The sequence below is a fragment of the Manis javanica genome, chromosome 6 (genome assembly GCF_040802235.1).
Source record: "Manis javanica isolate MJ-LG chromosome 6, MJ_LKY, whole genome shotgun sequence".
Lineage (NCBI taxonomy): Eukaryota > Metazoa > Chordata > Mammalia > Pholidota > Manidae > Manis > Manis javanica.
The window spans coordinates 56,794,646-56,821,903 of record NC_133161.1 but is presented as its reverse complement, the minus strand read 5'-3'; the positions used below and the strand labels follow the sequence as shown (position 1 = coordinate 56,821,903).

The 27,258-nt window shown below is 36.3% G+C and overlaps 1 protein-coding gene across 1 annotated transcript in view; it reads left to right on the top strand.

The window, feature by feature from the left end:
• AHR (aryl hydrocarbon receptor) overlaps positions 1–27,258 on the top strand; it is a 49,650-nt gene that overhangs the window by 6,685 nt on the left and 15,707 nt on the right. Inside the window, exon 2 of the mRNA XM_073238741.1 lies at positions 4,722–4,909. Coding sequence (XP_073094842.1) covers positions 4,722–4,909 — 188 coding nt within the window. The remainder of the gene's footprint in view (positions 1–4,721; positions 4,910–27,258) is intronic.

Sequence of the window (27,258 nt, the reverse complement as noted above, 5' to 3'; positions counted from 1 at the left end):
TATAAACATTTAGCATTTGTATTCAGAGATAAATAAATGATGCATTGAAGCCATGGGAACAAAATGAGAATGAATGGGTTTATAAGTTGGGAATATTTGGGTGCAGTCAGTATGATAGAGATTTATTGAGGAATACTTCTGTTTCCTAGCTGTTGGATGTAGAGTAACACCATTGTAGATGCAGAGAAGGGGGTGCCCAAGTTCTGAAAAATATGAATGAGAGGACATCCAGGTACAGGGGCTGGAAATAAAGATAAACAATTTACTGGTAAGTAGACTGAAGCAGTGGGGAGTTGATTAAATCACTAAGAGGAAAAAGCTGATAGAGCAAACTCAGTACTGTGGTAGGTAATCTCTATTAGAAAATGTCACATTAATCTCAGAGGAGTCCCGAAACTATATCTTTGCATGCCATTTTGAGGTTTTGTGATAAATGTCATAGAAACATATAAACATTTATAATTATAGTAATTTGTAATTAAACTGGGTAGTTAAATGTTTCAACTTTGTTAGACACTGTGCAGAAGTGATGAGCCTAGCAGCCATTTTAGCCTGGATAATAAAAAAGCTTTTCAGGTAGCCTTCAGACTGGCATTGGACATGTTGTCGGGCCTGTTACTGCCAGTACTTACAGCATGCAGGGCTTCTAAAACAGAAGCATGGCATGCAGTCAGCTAGAGTCTTGATTTCACAACAATTTTGATTTACAGGTTGGGACAAGATTTTTGAGGTTAAGGTTTAAAAAAATAAGAAATGGCTCCTTTGCCTGATTAACATCTACAGTCTCCTACTCCAGACCTCCGAAATCCAGTCTTACAGGGATATTTATCAGTATTTCAAATGTAGACTTTTATTTAAATGGATGATTGGCAGTATATTTTGGCATAGCTTTAAAGACGGTAGAAAAGTAAAAGTACTAGGCCACCCCAAGTCAAGTGTAGCTGATGTAGGATTACTGTCTATTTTGAATCTGTGCATTTTCAATATGGGTAGATAAGCATGGGATATTTTCACAAAATGATTCTAAATATTTCTCACAAAATCAGTGAAAAAAGTATGTTTAGCTTTAATAACAATGGATTTGAAATGCCAAGTCCAGTGGGTATTTCTCAGCCTGACCTTTCTTAATTTCTCTGCGCTTTTGACTTTGTTCTATGTCCTCCAAAGTGTTCTACCCTGGGTCATTCTCTATCTCTTCATTCCTCCTCTGTCATCTTTTCCTGCACTTCTTCCTCAAACTTAGACCTAAACGTTGGTATCCTTAAGGTCTGTTCGTCAAGTCTCTTTTCTCTTTGTTTGTTATGTCTTCCACTGGGAAATGCGGTTTTACCCTAAGCTGCAAACCCATCATTTGCAACCTCTCCTCACCCAAAGTATTCCTGTCCCTTACTTTCTATACCTAGTCAGTCAGCAAGTCAGTTTGGTTTGGTGAACATTTGAGTCTGGCTATATACCAAGCTTTGTGGTAGGCTCAAGTGTGTTTAAATATCTCTCAAGCCAGACATACTATCCCTACTATCACTGCCTTTGGTAAGGCTCCAGTCATTTCTTTTTCTGGACACTTCTGATCACAAACATTAATGGAGAGTCTACTCTGTGTCAAGTACTATGCTGAGCACTGGGGAAACCAAAATGATTAAGTTTATATAATCAGATCAAACAAGTATATGTAATATTGATTACCTAACACTTAGAAAATTAGGTCTCATGCTAAATATTCCATAATGTGTATAATAATACATTAGAGCTGTGGACAGTTTTGCCTTATGTAAAGGAATAGTAGCTTCCTTTAGTGCATGGTCAAATACTGCAAAGAGCCCGCATGAGAGAGGCAGCAATACTATATGGAGGAATACCTGAAGCCTCTTTCTTGTGCTATTGTTATTTCTTCCTGTTATATCAGCTTGTCTTGTTTCAAAATTTGTGTTACTCTCTTCTTCACACTGTTTTATAATTATTACTGGATAGCTACCAAGAGTGAGAGACTGGATTTCACTTTCAAGTAATGGGAAATGCTGTCTGCACAGAATATTCCTTAATGGAATGGTTGTGTAAGACATTTACATCAGACACATAAGGTACAAAAGTAGTGCAGGAGTGATCTGTTCTGAGTAGGCCAGGGAAGACTTTATAAAACTGATCTAATTGAGCAGGGCTTTTGAAACTGGTGAGACAGAAGGAGATTCTGAGGAGTAACATGTATGAAAGCACCAAAGTACATATAGGTAACTGTAAGTAATTTCTTTGTTCTGGAGTATAATGGACAAGGAAGGCTGGGGCTGGAAGAAATGAGGCCAGAGGAATAGGTAGGGGCTATAGAAAGATCAAGAAGGGTGGTGTTTGCTAGGCTAAGGAATGTGGACTCTGCTACTGAAAAGTTCAAATCAGAGTGGACATAGATTTATAGTTTAGAAAGAAGTGCTAGCTTGGGTGAGATCCACCCTGTATTCTATCTCTCCATCTCCAGAGTTAGCTGAGTAAAATACAAGACTGAGTAAAAAACAAGCAAATCCCAGCTGAGAGCTTAAGATGACTCCCAGATATCAAAGTCTAATTTTATACCATTTCTGTGAGGAAACTTGCTGTTTCCTCTCCATCTTGAACATTTTTTCATGAGCCATCTGCATGGCTCGCTCCATTGCATTCATGTCTGTGCAGAAACATGATATCAAAGAGACTGTCCCTGGCTGTCAAAAGCAGCACCCCCATCACTTCTTAATTTCCTATCTTGATTTGTTTTTCTTCTTAACACTTACCAGCTCCAAAAGTTATAAATTTGTTTATTCATTTATTTTTTATGTATCTTTCCACTGGAATGTAAGCTTCATGAGAACAGGAGTTTTAGTAAGTTTTGTTCACTGCTGAGTGTTCATATACTTGGCACATAGTAGGTGGTCAATAATTGTTGAGGGAATGTGGCCCCAACCAGCTTCCACCTTCTCTTCCCTGCACTTCATACTTCAGACAGGGAACTTGTCGCAGTTCACCATGCCTCAGTCATGCCTCCTCCTAAAATCCCTTTTGTCTTTAAAGATCCATCTCAGATACCACCTTTGCTATAAAAATCTTTTTCAAGCAGTTGCTCACTGAACTTAGCTCTCATGACACTTTTTGAATATCTAGAAGAAGAGTGTTTTTCTGGACTACCCAGGACACGATAGGTGCAAATAAATATTTGTGGTAACCAGTGGTTCATCAGTAGGAAGTTATTCAATGAGGCATACATGCATTATAGGTAAAAGTTGAAGTTTGGTAGATTAATTGGAGAAATACAGTAATTTGGGTGACTTGAATTTGATTATAAATACAGTATGATTAGGGGAAATATCTAGGGAAGCAGGCACCAATTTTTATTAAGTTTGCAATTATACAGTCTGGAGAAAGTATCTACTAATTTATTTTGTATATATGCTACTTTATCAATTTGTTAATGTTATTTTTTGTAGAAATAAAATGAACTCTAAGAGAAAAATAAACAAGTCCTGAAGAAATTATTTGTTAGGTACAATGTAAAATACATTAAATTTTCATATTTACTTTCTATTTGCATAAAGTATTATTTCTTCACATATAACATTGAAAACAAACTATCTATAAATGTTTTGATTGTATCAGATTAATAGCAATATATTCCAGCTTATTTCTACTTCTCAAGATACTATAATTTGAATTGTCAAAAGTGTCTTTGTCTTCTCAGTGAAACTGGAAAAAAGTCTTTGTCTTAAGAATACTCTAGATAATACTTTATTTTTCTGGAAAATAGAAAGGTGCAGAAACACGATCTAAAATTACTTTTGTTTTTGAATATCTTTTCTATTTATATTTGAGCATGGGTGTCTGAGCTGTAAATTCACTTTTTAAATAATGATTTCTGCTATAAATCCTGGCTCAGGCCTTTGTGTAAAGTTGTCTAGTTTCTCATTTCTGAACTCAAATTCTACACCTATACCTAAATATCTTTTTTCTCAGGTGAAAATCATGCTAAATGTTGGGGTTTCACTGACTTTTCTAATTGAGACACATTATAAAAGCTAATAATTACGTAGAATTACTGACCAGTCATGAAAGCAAAATTTGCCAGTAATTACAGTTAATCTCTAATGTTTATCAACCCACAAATAATAACTGAAGTCAAGCTTTTTCTTGTTTTAATGTTGGAGGATCCCATTAGATGGCTGGCCGACCATCTGGAGGTGTCAGAGGTCTTTGAGAAGCTGTCCCTGACAGGATGAAAGTGTTAAATACAGGAAGCTGGGGATGATGAAGATGAGCTTTTTATTTAAGGTTGCTCTTATTTATCTATGGCATAAATGATGCCAAGATGCTTCTTGTGGAGGGTTACAAAAGAAATATTATTTTCACATAATTTATTGCAGATTTCTTGTTTTGTTTTGTTTTTCTCCTAACAATGGTTGTGTTTGAAGGGAAGAAAAAAAATCCTAGTAGATTTGTTAATTGGGAATCACTCTACCAAAAATATATAAGGTATGTAAGATGTACTCAGCATTTTCCTATGATGGATTCAAAAATTTTTAATTCAGTGTGAAGAATTCTACCCATTCCCCTGTTTTTCTTAAGATATGAAAGCATTTTGAAAGGATTTATGTATACTTGAAGTAGATTTTAAATATTTTTTTTTTTAGAAAAATATTTGAGGAGATGTTACAATGAAATTGAAATTTTTGCATTTTGTACTTTATGGTATTTTGTTTGTTTTTCAGCGTCAAGCCAGTGCCGGCTGAAGGAATCAAGTCAAATCCTTCCAAGCGGCATAGAGATCGGCTTAATACAGAACTGGATCGCTTGGCTAGCCTGCTGCCTTTTCCACAAGATGTTATTAATAAGCTGGACAAACTTTCAGTTCTTAGGCTCAGTGTCAGTTACCTGAGAGCCAAGAGCTTCTTTGATGGTAAGACAGAAGGGATTAATTTTTCTATAATTGCTTACAAATACTTAAGTTGAATATGGCTGTTTCTGCTTCTGTGTTGAAACAGCAAAAGTTAGCCATACATGAAAAGGTTTTTGTTTATTTGCTGCAGAGTAAAACTTAAGTAGAAAAGCCAAATTTTCAATGTTTCCAAAAATCAGGTTTCCAGATTTATTCATCAGGCAGATGGTGTCACTTAAATGACATGTGGTGTTACTCTTTGAAAATCATGTATTTAGAAGTGATGCTCATATTAAGTATGCTAGTTTCCAGTTCTACTTCTTTTAATTCAATTTTTTTAAAGTCCCTTTCTATTTTTTGTATGAAAAGAATTAAACACATTAAGTACTACATATTTTTGCTAGATTTCCTTCAATATCTTTTACTTCATTTATCCTTTCAAAATTATGTATACTTCTACTTCGTATTAACTGTATGTTTATCCAGGAAAATAAAAAATTTTTGCAGCAGAAAAAGGCATTTCATTATAGAAGTCAGTAGAATTGGATTCAGGCTCCATTGTCCACTGACAAGCTATTTGACTTTAACCAAGTCAGTTTGCTTCCCTGTACCTGTACCTTCCTTCATTTACTCAGCTGCTAACGAGAGGGATTTGAGCTAGGTGATATTTGTTACATTTAATCATACAGTACTTTATAGCCAGGAAGTATTTTAAATGGAAATAATGTTTCAGTGTGTCTCTGCATGTAAAACAATTCTTTGATGTCTTTTTTTTAAATCTTGTATCAGAAATAGATTTTTTTAGGAAATGTTCAGTCTTTTAAACATATCATGTTCTTTTACAAACAATAGTGAAGAATTGATGATAAAATCTCATGGCCTGTGTCAGTGCTTCTCAAACTTTAATATGCTTACAGATCACATAGGGACTTTGTCAAGATGAAGGTTCTTAGTCAGTAGGTTTAAGTGTAGCCAGAAATTGTGCATTTCGAATAGATGATGCTGATCCTGCTGTCGTAGGCATGTTTGCAGATACTTGAATTTTTGTAGTTTGAGTTTAGAATATTGCAAAATTGTTATTTCCCTTTAGATTTATATTTAGATGGTTTGATGCATTTAGTTTGAGCTTTTTGTTTACTTCCTGTATGTTCTTCATTTTGGATAAAAGCTGTATAGTTGGACAGTTGTGATCTGGGCAGTATATACTGATTTGAAGATAATTTCAGGGAAGATTATATGTTTAAAGTTTCATAATAAACACTTAATTTTCCCTAAAATATATAAAAATATTTGGATCTTCCATCTATACCAAACCCTTCATCTTTGAGATGTTATGTGATATTCAGTGGTATGTGCATGTGTTTGTTTATCAGCTATTTGGTCATTTTGTGATAGAGCTGGAAGTAGTACCCAGGTCACCAGCTTCTTTAAATTGTTTTCCCTGACCATGTTTCAATTACTTCTCTTTTTTGGAAACTTTACATAGCACAACCATGAAGACTTTTCCCTAGATCCCTGGTTCTCAAAGTGTAGTCCCCAGACAAGCAACATTAACATCACCTGGGAACTTGTTAGAAATGCCAGCTCACCCTAGACCTACAGAATCTTAAGTTCTGCTGGTGGGGTTAGATGGCTGTTGAAGTTTGGAAGCCCCTGTCATAGACTGTAACCTTGAGGCCACTCCTAACTTCATGGACTGCTGTTTTAATCCTCAGCATTTATTCATATGTTGTGCTTATTGCTTGATCATGACATGAGATGTGGTCTCTGCCCTGAGGGAGTTTACAGTCTAGAAGCCAGGGAGGCATTATTCCTTGACTCTGGTAAAGATTTAATGACATGAGTCATTTTGCTTTTATATTTCCTGATCCTCTATAATGGGAAATCAAATTATATATGTTAAAAATAAAAAAAATTAGTATAAGTTTGTTCCCAGTTTAGAAGTAGTAGAGCAGAACTGAAGCTACTTAGGGAGTAGCTAGTGCACCATTCAAGTACTAACGTAATTACTGCTTTCTAGGCAGTGTGAATGTGTATACGTATATATGTGTGAGTATGTAGGTATACATTTGTGTATTAATACATTAAAATATGCTATATATTATAATTTAATATATTAATATAATGTGTATTTAAGGTATAAATTTATAATATATATATATATATACATTTCATTATTAGACATGTGTGTCCTGTTCATACCTCAAGAAAAGGAGATTCCGAAGTCTGCCCTATAAAGAATGTCATAGTTGCAAAGGCTTATTATGGAGTTCTTGTTAGTCTTGTCTAATAAGTCCTGGGGATGTAATGTACAACATAGGGAATATTGTCAATAATATTGTGAAAACTATGGTGAAAGATGGTAATTAGGCTTATCATAGTGATCATTTCATAGTGTATATAAGCATCAAATAACTATGTCATATGCCTGAAACTAATATTGTATATCAAGTATACATCAATGAAAAAACAACTTGTGATTGTGAATAAAAGACATTCAGCCTTAAGAAAAATATTTTCTTAGCTCTTCATTAATGAGTTTTTTTTTAAATTCTGGTTCAGTGTATTTAACAGTAGGATCTTATTACCCTGTTTGTGTCATTCCTTCATCAGTTATATTATTTTAATTTTAGGCCCTTTGCACCACTGATTTTTAAACTTCAGCGAGCAGCAGAATATCCCGGAAATCCTGTTAAAAAGCATATTCTGATATGCTGATTTTGTGTAGGTGCTATGTAGGACCTAGGAATCTGTATTTTAATAAGCATCCTGGATGAGTCTAAGAGTGATTTAACCTGGCCTTGATTTATGCCCTGAATTTTTGTTTTTTAATGTTTTCTTTGCCTTCAGAAAGACAAATCCAAACGTACACAATTTTAGGGAGACCATAAAAGCGTTTGCTTGCATTTTAGTGGAGCACGTACCCTAAGCAGTTTCTTAGGTTGTTCAATACGGAACAGAGTTAGGTGGAAGGTGGGGGAAATACCAGTAAAAAAGTTCCCCACGTCTTCTGCAGACTACCAGTGGTCTTGGGAGGCAATGCAGTATTTTGAGAGAGCACAGAAAATAAACTTTTCAGAGTAATCCTTGTGACCTGACAAACATTAAAGGTAAACGAGGAGACCTGGAGCATGCCAACAGTGAGTAGGATTTTTGTGTGCAGTTAAAACCACTCTCCCACTACTAGGGAACCAGTATAGTGAAGTGAAGGGAAGCACTAAGTGAATAACAGGATGCAAACAGGGGGTGTGTGAATTCCTGCGGAAAGAACAATATAAACGAGTAATCATACAATCTTGTTAGAAAGGAAACTCAAGGTTTATTGTAACAATAGATATTTTTCCAAGAAAATACATCTATTTATTGCAAGTTTAAATAATCCTACTTGGGTGGATCTTCTTAAATTTTGGAGCCTTGGCTATACTGCTATGATCATCTGAAAAGCAACACTTAAGTACAATATTAATATTTAACCATTTCTAATCAAAGTACTCTAAAATAAAACTTTGAAGTACTTGAACAAGACTTAGTCATTTTTCAGTTATGGTAAATTTAGAAGCAGGTTTTTTTGACACTACTAAACTGAAATAATAAATTTTGTAGTTCAAGATTGTGCTTTATTCTGGTAACTGTGCAGGCATTGAATTCACAATGAAGAAAAAGAGGGAGAAAAAGATTTCTGCCCTCTAACAGCTCAAGGTCCAGTGTCTCAGAAACTGACATATATAGTATGTGAATCTTCTAAAAATATACATATTAAATACCCATAATGCAACATTTAGGGAGCATTTTCAAGGGAAGCAAAAATACGAGAAATTTTGTTTAGTTTTGTTTTCAACTGGAGAAATATATAATTGAAGGAATCTTGGAATGTATAATCCTGGAAAACTCTTGAACTATACATATTCTAGATAGTAAAGCTCAGAGAATTGTCTTTCAGTTTGTTTATGCTGCAGATGAACTAAATCATTATAAAAAAATTTTGTTTTCACAATATAGTGCTTTATTCATTTTTTTTGGTGCAATTAAATGTGTCACATATTGCCTCATTTCTCTGACTGGAATGGAAGCTCCTTGAGACTTACTGTTTTTACTGCTGTATATTAAACACTTAAAACAATGCCTATCCCATCATAGGCATTCAATAAATATTTATTAACCTAATTACACTAACATCTGAAAAACAAAAATTCATGTTGAAATTCTAGATAATGTGTTTAGAAATATATGTCTAGGGCTGGGTTTAAGATGTTATTATCTTGCTCCAGATAATCTTTCTGTTAATAGCCAATTATGTCAATTGGTTCTATCAATTATTTATTCTCTATAAATATACAGTTATAAGAAATAAATTTATAGCAGTAAGAAACTTTTTACATGGTCTCTGATCGGCTGAATCATCCAGTGAAATGTGCACAAGTATTTAAGGATTCAAGTGTCAAAACTGTGTATACTGTTTTTGCAGCAACCAGTATCAACTGTACCCTTTCTCAGTGCTGGCAGAACTGCCTTTTGCATTCTGTAGCCCTACTCTTTGCTCCTTTGCCTTCACTTGACGTTTATTATCTTGTTCCTGGGTCACTGGTCATTTTCTCCTTTGCTGGATATTCCTTTTGTACTTCTCAGCAGTCTGGCAATCTTGGTAGTTTTTTTTTTTATTTTTGTCAGTGTAGGTGGCCTGTGCAAGCAAGTAGGACTCTGTATTAAACAGAAAGTCACTCCCCTTGTAGATTTGCTAGATGAAAAAACTTCCAGAATAAGGTGATACTTTAATTTTGATTTTGACACAACAAAGACATTTAGACATGCTTTTAGGATTAATAACAATCTATTAATAGATTAATGACGAGAGTAAAAGCTATTTAAGTTCTGTTCAATTTCCTTAGTAACATTGCTCTTCTGTGTTAACTTTTCTTCTCTGCTTGTGTTTATTTTTTAAAGACTTCTCCAAATTGTGTATCTTTGAAGTATTTCTGTAGAGTCTTTTTGGTTTTTTGTAAATGAATAACAAAAATCCAAAATCGCTGTTTTTGAATACTGACAATTAAACATGGTAAAGTGTAGTTTTTGCCTCTCAAGATAGATTGAATCAAACTAGACGGGAACCCAAGAAAAGCTAAGTGATCAAGTGGAGCTAAGACTTAACACATCAGTGTGGACTTATGTCCTGGAAATACAGACTGAAAACCTAAAATCTTTACTACTATGTTCAACTTTTTTTACCAAATTCCAGAATGTTAAGATCAAGCTGTACATTTTTAATTAAAAAAAAAAAATTAGAACTGGAGAAAGGAGACCAAACTCACAAAATGAGTTTTAAACCAAAGATTGTTACCTCTGAGATAGAAAATATGTAAGTTTAAATAACTTAATCATGATGATCAGTAATATATGATTAAGGGAGACTAGGATCAGGGTGGTTACTAGTCTCTGGATGGTTACCCAGCCCCTAAAATTGGTTGATGTTAATCAAAAGAATTGTTTCCTGCTATTATGTGTCTCTTAGTGCCATATTCAAACATTGAGCTTGCTGACTAATCTGAATCAGTACAGTAATATTTTATTCTTAATTTCAGCATAGATTTTAATTTCTTAGATTTCACTATCACTTTTTAAAATACTCATCATGTAAGCAACTTCCAAAATTAAAAATTTGGAAATCACTAATCCATGTTCTCTGTTGAGACATAAATATCTAATTAGGTAGAAACAGAAAAATTTTCTTTCTATGAGATAATCATAGAGATCAATAGCATGTAGTGTTTGTTAATTCAAATAAATCATTAAAATATAATCATATTTTACATATTGCATGCATTAAAATATAAATCATTAACTGAGAAATCTTTTACATCCTTCATTATATCTGAGTCATGGATTATTCTTTAGGTCATCTTTATAACTGAGATGTATAAGTTTAATTTGTTGGTAAAAAAACTTAGTAATAAGAAAAAGATGATTTTGTGTAGGTTACATTAAGCCTGACAAAAGTAGGTTTGGGAATCTGACTTTCTAATTCCAAAGTCCTGTACTTGTAACTGTCATAGAAGGGAATCATTTTCTGGTTATTTTAAAAGCTAGGTAATATAGGGGAAAATCTGAGTCTTGAATCATTCATTATCCATGCTTAAAATAATCACCTTTTTATAAACTCTAGGAGTACTTAAATATTGGCATATTTTAAATTAATGAAGTCTAAAAAATGCTATGAAAGGGAAGGATGACAACAGTTAATTTAAATTATGTGATGATGTAACATTTATTCAATCTCATTGTTTACCATGAATCTTTGTTGACTTTATTTTAAATTAAAAATTACATGTGCTTTTTTCATGGTTTTCTTTCAGTAGCTACTTTAACAGTTCATTTCTAGTTCATTAGATTTTCAAAAAAGAGCTATTGTGTTTCTTCATCTTCAGTTTGTGCTTCTCTGGATTTCAATTTTGTTTTGGTATCTCTGTAACCAGAACATTATCTTGAAAATCAAATATATATGCATGTATATATGCCAAGAATGAACTTGAAGAAGCAGTAAAAATTAGTTAAGTAAAATCTCTTTGAAGGGTTGATGTTTTAGAAAGCAAAATGGGTTTGTCTGTGTGCTTTTTCATTCATGGGATTTACATACTAATTTCATCAGATTTGCTATAATTTTAAAGTTACTGTGTGCCACATAATTTACAAAAGTTTCAGTAGCACAGTATCACAGCAAATATTATTTCTTAATTCTAGAAATGCCCAAAGATCAGCATATTTAAAATCATCAAATAATGTTTCATTTACCCATTTTAGATTGTACTTCAGCTATGTTTTCTATAATTCACATTCTAAAACATGAAACTAATTATAGCATTCATGATTTCTATAACTATAACTATTAAATTTAAAGATTCTTTCAAGTTTTAATTTATGGACTTAAATCAATGTAAATTGAAACATTGATGAATAAAAAATAGAATATTCTTAGTCAAGTTGAAATGGTATTCAAATTCTGGCTCTTACGTTTAATAATATGATGACTTTGGATCAGGAATCTAATGTCTCTTCAGATATTCTAACTTACAGTATAAAAATCATTGGATTCTATGAATAAATGTAATATTTTATATAGATACATCTGAGTGTTTTTGTTTGCTTCAGCAAGTATTAACCCACAATGACAAATATATAGCAGAGATTCATATATAAACTCATTACATCCTTTATTCTATGCTTTGCTCCTTTCCTATCTCTTAAATTTACTATTGTAATAGATTTTCTTTCAGATCATTGTGTAGTGTTACATGACTCTAGGATCTTTAATTGCTTGGCCGTTAAAGGTCCAGTTGGTCATGAAATCTATGCCTCCATCTTTTTTTTTTTTAAGGGAGATTACCAGTTGAGTAATAACAAAGAAGTCAGCTTTCAGCAGTACTTCCCTTTTTTCCCCCAAATAGAGATTTTAAATGTCTAGAGTAAAACTGTTTGGTTTTTTTGGTGAGGCTTTGTAATCTGGTTAATGAAAATATTTATCATCTTCATTTTATGGTTTTTTAGAAACTTTACTCACATATAATATAAAATTACTTAAAGGTCTCTAAAGAAACACAGTTACATTACTACTAATCATTTTTATTTAGTAATTATGTGTTATTTTAAAATCCTATCCTTACAGCCTTTTGGCTTTTTGATCATTTTTAATCAGTAACTCAAATTCATTTATTTGTTCATAGCTGAAGAGTTGGATCTTGGAGACATTGTAGTATTGTTGGAGTAATATTTTAAACCATGAACATGTATAAAGTACCTCAGTGGGGAGCATATAGAGTAAGAGTTAAAATACCAAAGTTGAGATACTTTAGGGTGGACAGAGGTGGAGGAAAGCAAATCTGTGTGTGGGGGGGATATGAAACTGCATTAAGGTGATAATGAGTTTGCGTAAGGATGCCTTCATTTGGTGTTTCAAGTTCTTAAATTAGAGGATCAGATAGAAAATCACACATGAAAGTGTTAAGTAAACTAAAGTGAAATTCAAGTCCATAAGAAAAACTGTAATACTAGTGGTTATTTCTGGCCCTTGGTTGTCGATAGAAACCATAAAGCCATTCAGGTGTCAGCAGTGGGAAGGTGAGAAAAGAGACATGCAGTTAAATTGAATCAGCTTAAAATCGTCTGTATTGAATTATTTTGTTTCTCCAGCCTAAAATTTGCCCACCCGATGTTGGGGTGCCTAATATGGTCATTTTTGCAGAATATTCTATTGTCATCTGGATTCTTGATAGTGTCTAGTTTCCAGTATTTAGTCTCTGTTAAGGAGACAGCATTCTCTCTGTTTAGCTCTGCATGGTGAAGGGAGGTTGTGTCATGTAATGAAAGCACTCACTGGCAGGCAGGAGACATGGAAGCTAGTTCAGTTAACTACTATTGTGGCCTAGACAAGATCATTAACCTCACTCTTCCACAGTCTTCATCTTGTGTATGCATAGAGGCCTTTAAAAGAGTCTGGTATTAAAATCATCTCAGAACTCCTGTGTTTAATTAATTTTGTATTTTAACTTACAGATGGGAATTTGCTAATAAACTTTTTTTATTGTTTGGTATAATATCTAATGATTTATTTATCCATACAGTTTTCTTTTTAGAAGTGGTACACACTCAAATCTAGACATTCTGTCCAGGAAAAAGTGGCATGCATTGCTTTGGTGAGGATGTAAAATGTGGATAGTGTGCTTCATGACACAATCGTCCTCTCCCATGCTAAGCTAAATATATTATATATATATTTATTTGTACACATAAATAATTTTTCATTATTGCTCTGTGTTTCACTCTTAAATTAGGTGCTTCTGTTTTCATCTTTATAAAATTGGCATGAGAGTTATTTCCTGAAATATTCATAGTATTAAGTGTACTCTTTAAGCAGAAGAATGATAATTTTAGAAAATATGAGTGAATAAGATCCAGAACATTCTGAGTTATTTTCTAAATCCTGATTTTCTAAGTCACTAGTTCTCAAAATGGGGCACCTGGTCTTCAGCATCACTTGGAAACTTGTTAGCAGTGTGAACTGTGGGGCCCCGTCCTAGAACTACTGAATCAGAAATCCTAGAGGGTGGTGTCCAACAGTGTTTTTATATAGCCCTCCAGGCGATTTTCTGATCATGAAAGTTTGAGAATAACTGCTCTGATTAAATTCTTAGAATGCAATTGAATCCCACCCTGATCTATATGGAAGCTAAGTGTAAATCATTTCCCTATGAAAAGGTAAATTAACTGCTCTTTGTCCCATTAATTAAGAGAAGTAATATATGGGTACAGTAGAATTGCATATAACTAAATGTAAAATTGGAAAAATGTTTTAGTCATATCTTTGGAAGTCATTTTCCACTTAATTGAGAGTAGGAATAAGTCTGACTTTTAAGGACTTTTTTAGCTTTAAAATGATGCTTTTTAGATTTGCTAAAAAGATAGTAATCACCAGTTATACAACCTACCTTCATTCATAAAGATAGAAAGTTGAGTTTACTTTTATTCTGCCTTGGTGATGAGAAATTTGTAATTAGAAAAAATAATCAGTCAATATCAGAAAAAACTGAACTGTGTAGACATAATCTTTGTCTCCTGGAAACTTAGAATATGCCATAGTTTTCTTTAATTTCAGTTTTCTTCTTTTACAAAAAGAATATTTCACTATCAAAAATATTTTTGAAGTGGTATCTATCTTGTACCCCAAAATATGTAGAAGAAACTTGCTTTAGGTACACTTAAGATGTTATTTGGAAATTATTTGTAAATACTGATCCATACCAGACTAAATTGGAGATACCCATTTTTTTTTTTTTCTGATCAAACTTTATTAAAAATTCAAAAAAGAAACAAATTCTAAAGCAGTTAATGAACAAGTCTTGCTATTCTCCCATGCCAGTCGCACTCCTCAGAAGTGCCACTGATAAAATCTTAATGTTTATCCTTCTAGACTTCATACTGGCAGGTTTAATACACAGCCAGGCATCTACATTTAGGGAAAAAAGTGACATCTTTGTTATCAAAGCTGTGGCTAGGCCCTTCTGAGTGATGTTTTTCTGGGTTCTCTAATCCCACACTGTACAATCTACCCAGGGCCAGCCTAGACTTTGGTAATGCCCAGAATTGGACCAGAGGGCATCTCTCGCTGAATAGAGGCTATTCAGCTTCAAAGCAGCAGACAATGAAGATTTTCTTTTTCTAGGACATTGCATTCTTTTTTTTTTTTTTTGAGAGGGCATCTCTCATATTTATTGATCAAATGGTTGTTAACAACAATAAAATTCAGTATAGGGGGGTCAATGCTCAATGTACAATCATTAATCCATCTCAAGCCTAATTCTCGTCAGTCTCCAATCTTCTGAAGCATAACGAACAAGTTCTTACATGGTGAACGAATTCTTACAGAGTGAATAAATTCTTACATGGTGAACAGTACAAGGGCATTCATCACAGAAACTTTCGGTTTTGATCATGCAATATGACCTATAAACCATCAGGTCAAATATGAATATTCATTTGATTTTTGTACTTGATTTATATGTTGATCCCACATTTCTCCTATTATTATTATTATTTTTATTTTTAATAAAATGCTGAAGTGGTAGGTAGATGCAAGATAAAGGTAGAAAACATAGTTTAGTGCTGTAAGAAGGCAAATGTAGATGATCAGATGATCAGGTGTGTGCCTATGGACTAAGTATTAATCCAGGCTAGACAAGGGCAGCAAGACATCCCCGGATGCAGAAGATTTCTCTCAAAGCAGGGGGGGCGAGGTTCTGAGCCTCACCTCTGTTGATCCCCAAATTCTCACCTGATGGCCCCCCTGCGACTGTGCCTGTCTTAGGTTGTTCCTCCCTTGAGGAATCTTACCCGTCTCTGGCTAACCAGTCATCTTCCGGGGCCATACAGGGAAATGTAAAGTTGGTAAGTGAGAGAGAAGCCATATTGTTTGCAAAGGTTAGCTTTTTACTTCTTTGCAGATTTATGCCCTGTGGCTTCTATGCCCAGCACTTGTCTCGAGGTATCTTTACCACCTGGAGGAATTATGATACTCGGTAAATTCGATATGAGGCACGAATTCTATTTAAGGTTTGTAATTAGGAAGGAAGAAGAAAAGCTATAGATGTAGCATATGAAGGAAACTTGGGAGGATTGATTATTTCTTTGACATATCTTCTTGTATAGTACCTTAAGTATGTATAGGTTTTAAACTACTAACTAATTTGCACACACATATTAACATAATAGGAATACGGTGACATAAACAAAGCAAATCTATAATTACCAGCCATCTCCAGTGAAGCCAAGAAAACCATTTAGGCACCCTAGGCATTTGTGAAAATTTATCTATGATATGATGGATATTTTCCAACTGTACTTGAACCATCAGACAAATTAAAGCAGCCCATTTCTGGGATCTGTTCACATCCCATATGTTCTTTTAACCATAGATAGTCTATAGTCATGAGATTTTGGGGTGCTACAACTTGCACCCCTCCCAACTCCTGGTTGAGTTCCAACAGTACAGATCCAGTCAAATTCGTTGTCTCACTGTATGCACATGCCAGCCTAGACATCTCCCTCCTCCTTCTTATGGCAAGTCCAGGAGACGGTGGGCTGGATGCAGCCACAACCGCAGCATCGTCCGGATCCCTGTGGAGGCTTTTTGATGATCATCCCCCGGCACGAGTCCTCCAGAGAGTGCTGATGCCGGAAGCTCCTCCTCATATCGTATCTTAGTTCATTTTCTGGGTATCCAAGCTAGGCCTTGATCTTCTGCGTAGAAACAAACAGACCCTTTGCCCACACTTTGACATGCCCTCTATACCACTGTGCAGAACTCATTGGAGGTCAGCACACAGTAACTGCTTTTTTTTTTTTTTTTTTTTTTTTTTTTTAATTAAGAGAAAGGAATATTATCAGAAAAGAGTACCTCCATAGCTGATCATCTGACACCCTTTAAGTGATCAACATTAAGGATATTTAAAGCATGCGTTGATCTTTGATTTACCAATAGTTTTATCCTGTTAAGGAGTAATCCCCCTTTTCTTTCTTTCTTTCTTTTTTTTTTTTTAAATTTTTAATCTACACTTACCTGAAGAATACTATGTTTACTGTGCTCTCCCCTATATCAGGTCCCCCCTAACAACCACATTACGGTTACTGTCCATCAGCTTAGCAAAATGTGGTAGAGTCACTACTTGTCCTCTCTGTGTTGTGCAGCCCACCCTCCCCTTTCTCCCTCCCCCCCATGCATGCTAATCTTAATACCCCCCTTCTTCTTCCCCCCCCTTATCCCTCCCTGCCCACCCATCCTCCCCAGTTCCTTTCCCTTTGGTACCTGTTAGTCCATTTTTGGGTTCTGTAATTCTGCTGCTGTTTTGTTCCTTCAGTTTTTCCTTTGTTCCTATACTCCTCAGATGAGTGAAATCATTTGGTATTTCTCTTTCTCCGCTTGGCTTATTTCACTGAGCATAATACTCTCCAGCTCCATCCATGTTGCTGCAAATGGTTGGATTTTTCCACTTCTTATGGCTGAGTAGTATTCCATTGTGTATATGTACCACATCTTCTTTATCCATTCATCTACAGATGGACATTTAGGTTGCTTCCAATTCTTGGCTATTGTAAATAGTGCTGCGATAAACATAGGAGTGCATCTGTCTTTCTCAAACTTGATTGCTGCGTTCTTAGGGTAAATTCCTAGGAGTGGAATTCCTGGGTCAAATGGTAGGTCTGTTTTGAGCATTTTGATGCACCTCCATACTGCTTTCCACAATGGTTGAACTAATTTACATTCCCACCAGCAGTGTAGGAGGGTTCCCCTTTCTCCACAGCCTCGCCAACATTTGTTGTTGTTTGTCTTTTGGATGGCAGCTATCCTTACTGGTGTGAGGTGATACCTCATTGTAGTTTTAATTTGCATTTCTCTGATAATTAGCGATGTGGAGCATCTTTTCATGTGTCTCTTGGCCATCTGTATTTCTTTTTTGGAGAACTGTCTGTTCAGTTCCTCTGCCCATTTTTTAATTGGGTTATTTGTTTTTTGTTTGTTGAGGCGTGTGAGCTCTTTATATATTCTGGATGTCAAGCCTTTATCAGATCTGTCATTTTCAAATATATTCTCCCATACTGTAGGGTTCCTTTTTGTTCTATTGATGGTGTCTTTCGCTGTACAGAAGCTTTTCAGCTTAATGTAGTCCCACTTGCTCATTTTTGCTGTTGTTTTCCTTGCCCGGGGAGATATGTTCAAGAAGAGATCACTCATGTTTATGTCTAAGAGGTTTTTGCCTATGTTTTTTTCCAAGAGTTTAATGGTTTCATGACTTACATTCAGGTCTTTGATCCATTTTGAGTTTACCTTTGTATATGGGGTTAGACAATGGTCCAGTTTCATTCTCCTACATGTAGCTGTCCAGTTTTGCCAGCACCATCTGTTGAAGAGACTGTCATTTTGCCATTGTATGTCCATGGCTCCTTTATCAAATATTAATTGACCATATATGTTTGGGTTAATTTCTGGGGTCTCTAATCTGTTCCACTGGTCTGTGGCTCTGTTCTTGTGCCAGTACCAAATTGTCTTGATTACTATGGCTTTGTAGTAGAGCTTGAAGTTGGGGAGTGAGATCCCCCCTACTTTATTCTTCTTTTTCAGGATTGCTTTGGCTATTCGGGGTCTTTGGTGTTTCCATATGAATTTTTGAATTATTTGTTCCAATTCATTGAAGAATGTTGCTGGTAATTTGAGAGGGATTGCATCAAATTTGTATATTGCTTTCGGCAGGATGGCCATTTTGACGATATTAATTCTTCCTAGCCATGAGCATGGGATGAGTTTCCATTTATTAGTGTCCCCTTTAATTTCTCTTAAGAGTGACTTGTAGTTTTCAGAGTATAAGTCTTTCACTTCCTTGGTTAGGTTTATTCCTAGGTATTTTATTCTTTTTGATGCAATGGTGAATGGAATTGTTTTCCTGATTTCTCTTTCTATTGATTCGTTGTTAGTGTATAGGAAAGCTACAGATTTCTGTGTGTTGATTTTGTATCCTGCAACTTTGCTGTATTCCGATATCAGTTCTAGTAGTTTTGGAGTGGAGTCTTTAGGGTTTTTTATGTACAGTATCATATCATCTGCAAATAGTGACAGTTTAACTTCTTCTTTACCAATCTGGATTCCTTGTATTTCTTTGTTTTGTCTGATTGCCGTGGCTAGGACCTCCAGTACTATGTTAAATAACAGTGGGGAGAGTGGGCATCCCTGTCTGGTTCCCGATCTCAGTGGAAATGCTTTCAGCTTCTCGCTGTTCAGTATAATGCTGGCTGTGGGTTTATCATATATGGCCTTTATTATGTTGAGGTACTTGCCCTCTATTCCCATTTTGCTGAGAGTTTTTATCATGAATGGATGTTGAATTTTGTCAAATGCTTTTTCAGCATCTATGGAGATGATCATGTGGTTTTTGTCTTTCTTTTTGTTGATGTGGTGGATGATGTTGATGGATTTTCGAATGTTGTACCATCCTTGCATCCCTGGGATGAACCCCACTTGGTCATGGTGTATGATCCTTTTGATATACTGTTGAATTCTGTTTGCTAATATTTTATTGAGTATTTTTGCATCTACATTCATCAGGGATATTGGTCTGTAATTTTCTTTTTTGGTGGGGTCTTTTCCTGGTTTTGGTATTAGGGTGATGTTGGCTTCATAGAATGAGTTTGGGAGTATTCCCTCTTCTTCTATTTTGTGGAACACTTTAAGGAGAATGGGTATTATGTCTTCTCTGTGTGTCTGATAAAATTCGGAGGTAAATCCGTCCGGCCCCGGGGTTTTGTTCTTGGGTAGTTTTTTGATTACTGTTTCAATTTCTTTGCTTGTAATTGGTTTGTTTAACTTTTGTGTTTCTTCCTTGGTCAGTCTTGGGAGGTTGTATTTTTCTAGGAAGTTGTCCATTTCTTCTAGGTTTTCCAGCTTGTTGGCATATAGGTTTTCATAGTAGTCTTTAATAATTCTTTGTATTTCTGTGGAGTCTGTCGTGATTTTTCCATTCTCATTTCTGATTATGTTGATTTGTGTTGACTCTCTTTTTCTCTTAATAAGTTGGGCTAGAGGCTTATCTATTTTGTTTATTTTCTCAAAGAACCAGCTCTTGGTTTCGTTGATTTTTGCTATTGTTTTATTCTTCTCAATTTTGTTTATTTCTTCTCTGATCTTTATTATGTCCCTCCTTCTGCTGACTTTAGGCCTCATTTGTTCTTCTTTTTCCAGTTTTAATAATTGTGATGTTAGACTATTCATTTGGGATTGTTCTTCCTTCTTCAAGTGTGCCTGGATTGCTATATACTTTCCTCTTAAGACTGCTTTCGCTGCATCCCACAGAAGTTGGGGCTTAGTGTTGTTGTTGTCATTTGTTTCTATATATTCCTTGATCTCTATTTTGATTTGTTCATTGATCCATTGATTATTTAGTAGCATGTTGTTAAGCCTCCATGTGTTTGTGAGCCTTTTTGTTTTCTTTGTAGAATTTATTTCTACTTTCATACCTTTGTGGTCTGAAAAATTGGTTGGTAGAATTTCAATATTGTGGAATTTACTGAGGCTCTTTTTGTGAGCTAGTATGTGGTCTATTCTGGAGAATGTTCCATGTGCACTTGAGAAGAATGTATATCCTGTTGCTTTTGGATGTAAAGTTCTATAGATGTCTATTAGGTCCATCTGTTCTAGTGTGTTGTTCAGTGCCTGTGTGTCTTTAATTATTTTCTGCCCGGTGGATCTATCCTTTGGGGTGAGTGGTGTGTTGAAGTCTCCTACAATGAATGCATTGCAGTCTATTTCCCTCTTTAGTTCTGTTAGTATTTGCTTCACATATGCTGGTGCTCCTGTATTGGGTGCATATATATTTAGAATGGTTATATCCTCTTGTTGGATTAAGCCCTTTATCATTATGTAGTGGCCTTCTTTATCTCTTGTTACTTTCTTTGTTTTGAAGTCTATTTTGTCTGATATTAGTACTGCAACCCCTGCTTTCTTCTCACTGTTGTTTGCCTGAAATATGTTTTTCCATCCCTTGACTTTTAGTCTATGCTTATCTTTGGATTTAAGGTGAGTTTCTTGTAAGCAGCATATAGATGGGTCTTGCTTTTTTATCCATTCTATTACTCTATGTCTTTTGATTGGTGCATTAAGTCCATTTACATTTAGGGTGACTATTGAAAGATATGTACTTATTGCCATTGCAGGCTTTAGATTCGTGGTTACCAAAGGTTCAAGGTTAGCTTCTTTAGTATCTTACTGCCTAACTTAGCTCGCTTATTGAGCTGTTATATACACTGTCTGGAGAGTCTTTTCTTCTCTCCCTTCTTATTCCTCCTCCTCCATTCTTCATATGTTGTGTGTTTTGTTCTGTGCTCTTTTTAGGGGTGCTCCCATCTAGAACAGTCCCTGTAGGATGCCCTGTAGAGGTGGTTTGTGGGAAGCAAATTCCCTCAGCTTTTGCTTGTCTGGGAATTGTTTGATCCCACCATCATATTTAAATGATAGTCGTGCTGGATACAGTATCCTTGGTTCAAGGCCCTTCTGTTTCATTGCATTAAGTATATCATGCCATTCTCTTCTGGCCTGTAGGGTTTCTGTTGAGAAGTCTGATGTTAGCCTGATTGGTTTTCCTTTATAGGTGACCTTTTTCTCTCTAGCTGCCTTTAAAACTCTTTCCTTGTCCTTGATCCTTGCCATTTTAATTATTATGTGTCTTGGTGTTGTCCTCCTTGGATCCTTTCTGTTGGGGGTTCTGTATAATTCCATGGTCTGTTCGATTATTTCCTCCCCCAGTTTGGGGAAGTTTTCAGCAATTATTTCTTCAAAGACACTTTCTATCCCTTTTCCTCTTTCTTCCTCTTCTGGTATCCCTATAATACGAATGTTTTTCCTTTTGTATTGGTCACATATTTCTCTTAGTGTTGTTTCATTCCTGGAGATCCTTTTATCTCTCTCTATGTCAGCTTCTATACGTTCCTGTTCTCTGGCTTCTATTCCTTCAATGGCCTCTTGCATCTTATCCATTCTGCTTATAAATCCTTCCAGGGATTGTTTCACTTCTGTGATCTCTTTCCTGACATCTGTGATCTCCTTCCGGACTTCATCCCACTGCTCTTGCATTTTTCTCTGCATCTCATCCCACTGCTCTTGCATTTTTCTCTGCATCTCATCCCATTGCTCTTGCATTTTTCTCTGCATCTCTGTCAGCATGTTCATGATTTTTATTTTGAATTCTTTTTCAGGAAGACTAGTTAGGTCTGTCTCCTTCTCAGGTGTTGTCTCTGTGATCTTTGTCTGCCTGTAGTTTTGCCTTTTCATGGTGATAGAGATAGTTTGCAGAGCTGGTACAAGTGACCGCTGGAAGAGCTTCCCTTCTTGTTGGTTTGTAGCCTTTTCCTGGGAGAATAGCGACCTCTAGTGGCTTGTGCTGGGCAGCTGCGCGCAGACAGGGCTTCTGCTTCCTGCCCAGTTGCTTTGGGGTTTATCTCCGCTGTTGCTGTGGGCTTGGCCTGGCTGGGGCTGTTCCTCCAAAATGGTGGAGCCCCGTTGGAGGGGGAGCAGCCAGGAGACTATTTATCTCCGTAAGGGGCCTCTGTGCTCCCTGCTGCCCAGGGGGTTAGAGTGCCCAGAGATCCCCAGATTCCCTGCTTCTGGTCTAAGTGACCTGTCCTGCCCCTTTAAGATTTCCAAAAAGCACTCTCCAAACCAAAACAACAGCAGCAACAATGAGAGAGGGAACAGAAAGAAAGAGAAAAAAAAAAGGAAAAAAAGGGAAAAAAAAAGCGATTTTTTTTTTTTTTTTTTTTTTTTTTGTCCTCAGGTGCCGGTCCCAGGCACCCGCTCACTGGTCCTGCTGCCCTGTCTCCCTAGCACCAGGGTCCCTGTCCTTTCAAGGCTTCCAAAAAGCACCCACCCACCGGTCCCGCAGGGAAGGAACGCTCAATATTCTTTGTCCTCAGGCACTGGTCCCACGCACCCGCTCACCAGTCCCGCCGCCCTGCCTCCCTAGCACCGGGGTCCCTGTCCCTTCAAGGCTTCCAAAAAGCACTCGGCAAAAAGAGAGAAAAAAAGGGGAAAAACGCGCGATTTCTTCCGTCCTCAGGTGCTGGTCTCAGGCACCCACCCACCGGTCCCACAGGGAAAAATGCGGGATATTCTTTGTCCTCAGGTGCCGGTCCCAGGCACCCGCTCACCAGTCCCGCCGCCCTGCCTCCCTAGCACCGGGGTCCCTGTCCCTTTTAGGCTTCCAAAAAGCACTCGCAGAAAAGAGAAAAAAAAAGGGGAAAAACGAGCGATTTCCTTTGTTCTCAAGTGCCGGTCTCAGGCACCCGCCCACCGGTCCCGCAGGGAAAAACGGGGGATATTCTTTGTCCTCAGGCGCCGGTCCCAGCCACCCGCTCACCAGTCCCGCCACCGTGCCTCCCTAGCACTGGGGTCCCCGTCTCTTCAAGGCTTCCAAAAAGCGCTCGCCAAAAAGAGAAAAAAAAAAAGGGGAAAAACGCGCGACCTCCTCCGTCCTCAGGCACCGGTCTCAGGCACCCGCCCCCAGGTCTCGCAGGGAGAAACGCGGGATATTCTTTGTCCTCCAGCGCTGTTCCCAGGCACCTCCTCACCGGTCCCGCCACCCTGCCTCCCCAGCAACGGGGGCCCGTCCCTCTAAGGCTTCCAAAAAGCGCTCGCCAAAAAAAAAAAAAAAAAAAAAAAAAAAACCGCTCCGGTTTCTCTCCACCCGCCGGGAGCCGGGGGGAGGGGCGCTTGGGTCCCGCCGGGCTGGGGCTTGTATCTTACCCCCTTCACAAGGCGCTGGGTTCTTGCAGGTGTGGATGTGGTCTGGATGTTGTCCTGTGTCCTGTGGTCTCTATTTTAGGAAGATTTTTCTTTGTTATATTTTCATAGCTCTATGTGTTTTTGGGAGGAGATTTCCACTGCTCTACTCACGCCGCCATCTTGGCTCCGCCCCCCCATTTTTTATATTTAAGAAATACTACATTACTTCACTCTTTCTAATTCATATAAGTTTATTTAGTTGGTTGAATTTTATAGTAAGTGCTAGCTTCACTCTATTTTATGCTTATATCAATATGGGAATGGACTTAAACTTCTACCAACAGTAATAAAGGGGATGACAAATATTAGAATAAAATTAATTGAACTTATATCAACAATTAGAGTTTAAAAAGACTAATACTTTTTTCCTAGCAAGACATTGATCATATCATCTTTCTGTTTAAATGCAAACTATGGTAACAATATAACAAAATATAGTTTCTCTTGTGAACCATTCAGAGCATTCTCTTGTTTGAAGAGGAAATATTTAACTTATGAGGAAAAATGGAAATCTGAGCTTAGAGGTATGAGGAAGAAAAGTGCCATTTTAGGAAACATGGATGTGGTTAAAAGCATATGGGAATAAGACTTCAATCAGTTGGTAATATGACAATCTAATAATCTATGATACATTTTCACTCGAGATTCCATCATCAACTAGATTAAATTCTTACTTGTATGATTGCTTCACCGATCTCTCAATGAGGACATAGTTGAAATATTTTGACTATTTATTATTTTAATATTCCACTGAAAGCTCAAAGTTAGATCCTTAGACTTTGAAAGTTGTAGTGTTCCTGGAGATGAGAATTTTAACAAATGTCTGTTCAGTATAGCAAATACTTCCCAAGTGACAGAATCAGCTCCATCACTTATTTTCAGATAATACATTTTGATTGTATGAACTGTCATGTACTTAATTTCAGTGATGTAATGTTTAAGATGTCTTATGCATCTGATCATACATATAATTTTTGTAACAATTTACAATTTTGAAGCACTTTCACAACTATGTTGGATAGCCATTGCAGGAGTCCTGTTAGGTACTCATTGATGCTCTCTATTTAGAGATGAGAAAACACTCAGTTATCCCTGGTGTGCGCTTTTAGTGTCAGCTTTCCACGGTGGCTTGAGGGTGTGTAAATCAGCATATAGCCCATCATCACTGCACTGTCCTTGACTGTCAGTTTTACATCCCAGGCACTACCCAGGTACTCTTGTGTTACTTTAGCCCTTCAAGAATTTGTCTCCAGAGGTATCATTGTCTTCATTTAAATGTAGGGAAACTAAAGGTTAAAGGCGGTTAACATAGGGGCTAAGTCTGTCAGGTGGTTATTAAGAGCTCCCACACTTAGTGTCAGGTGACCTGGGTTTATATCTAGTCTCTATCACTTATAGCTCTGTGACCTTGGGAAGGTTTCTTACCCTCGCTAAGCCTCCATTTTCTAATATATTGAAAGGACAATAATGCCAGGCTCATAGAACTGTTTTGAAGATTATAGAAGATATAGTACATGAAAACTAGGTGGCATGCAGTGTGTGCTAAGTATCACATACTATTACTAAGAAAATTAGTATGGTAGGAAGTAGCACCGGTGACAGTACCCTATGTCATCTTCCCTCTCTTGCTCTCTAATCAAGGCAAGAAAGTATATGTGAAAGAGAGTAGCATTAATAATAGCCTCTAGTAATTTTAAGAAGGGAGAGGTAGGTATGAGGTCAAGAAATAGAGGACAAACTTCATGGAGGAGCAAAAATTACATAGTTTGGGTCAAAAGGCCAGGACATAAGTTTTCTTAAAAGTCATAATATTTTTTTAGATGAGAATGGGAAGGGAATATACCCTTCCTGGACCAACTTTGCACAGTATTTACTTCCAAACTTTGCTGATTATTAACCTTAAACATGAGAGCTACAGAAATAGCTGTGTGTTTCTTTTAGGGAGAACCCTCCAGTGATCGTTCCCTGATATGCACTTGTCATTTTCCTACTTAAGCAGTAGTTATACATACTGCTAGGTATTATCTTTCCAATGTTTAGAATTGCAAGTGTTGTTTAGAAAGAATTTGTTCTTTTGATTTTTTTCTCTCATTCAAGTTCCTATGTTAATTACATCCCATACTGGTGCTAATATTTTTGACATTCTTCTCTGGTTCTTTATTTCCATAACCTATATTCCCAGCATAAAGGCAGAGTCTGTCTAACATCTAATTATATTGTTGAATATCCCTAATACAAGGCCAAAAACAAACTGTAAATTACTCTGAGATGAATGGTTTATTTTATACTTTACTCAGTTTCTCAATGACCCAATAACTCTAGTTGGAACTGACATCATTTCCATTAATCAAAAATTAATTTTAAAACATTCCTAGTAAGATAATGTAGACATTTTATATTTGACACTGCTAATATCTATCCATTTTTAGGATTATTTTGCTTCTTTCATAATAAGGGTCTTGGTTTTGTTTTTAATACCAAAGCTAATTAATATTTTGTATAACTTCTAAACTGTGCTTAATGCTGGAGCTTTTGGAAAAGTGGCAGAGTGTAATTAATCTTGATATTGTGGGGTTTTAATTCATTCAAGCAGATTTGGCTATTAGAAAGTGAGTGGTAACAACCCTATCTCATAGACACTGAGAAAAGGCTTTTCTCTCTCTTGTCAATGAGAAAAGTGTAAGCATTTCCTTTGGTCTGGATTAACTGTTAGATCAACTAATTTACCTCTAACTATTTTTTGGCCTGAGGAAATCTGTTCTCTGGCCTTTTGAAATTGTTATGTTCAGAGGCCAAGCTTTTGGCCTCTTCTTCCAAAGAGATATATTTCACATTGTGCAAAGGCAAGAACTTGGCATAAGATTTTAGTGTGACAGATGCACTGGTGATTTATCAGAAAATATGCTTCAAACAAAAAAAAAAATGGTTTATATGTGATGCTTTACTCACACTGAAAGTCTGTTTATTAGTAATACAGTCTCCAGTTTTTCACCAAGCCAGATTATCTTTCACACATGAAAGCCTAGTGAAATATGTCTCAAAATGAATATCGAAGGTTTCATTTAATGATTTCTCTTATTTTAAAATCACAGGTCAAAAAAGAAAGATGAAGAGCCATTGTAATTGTATCTGGAAGGTTATGCTTTATAACAAAACAGTCCATAAGCTCTGGGAAATATGGCTAATAATTAAAACTACTGTTTATTGAGATACTATTGAGCTGCTGTATGCCAGGCATTTCACATATATTCTTATTCTTCACAACAACGCTATGATGTGGTCATTAGTTTGTTTCACTTATTAGGAGACGGGCTCAAAGAGCTCACACACTAAGTACATGGCACAAATAAGATTTGAACTCAGTTCTGTCACATACCAGTATTCACACACTTTTAAATGAGATAAATTTGAGAGGGCTTGGAAAAATTCTAAAGAAGTAAATGGTAGCTGTTACTATTTCTGTTCAGCTGTGTTGCCTTCCAGACCACACACACACACACAACAA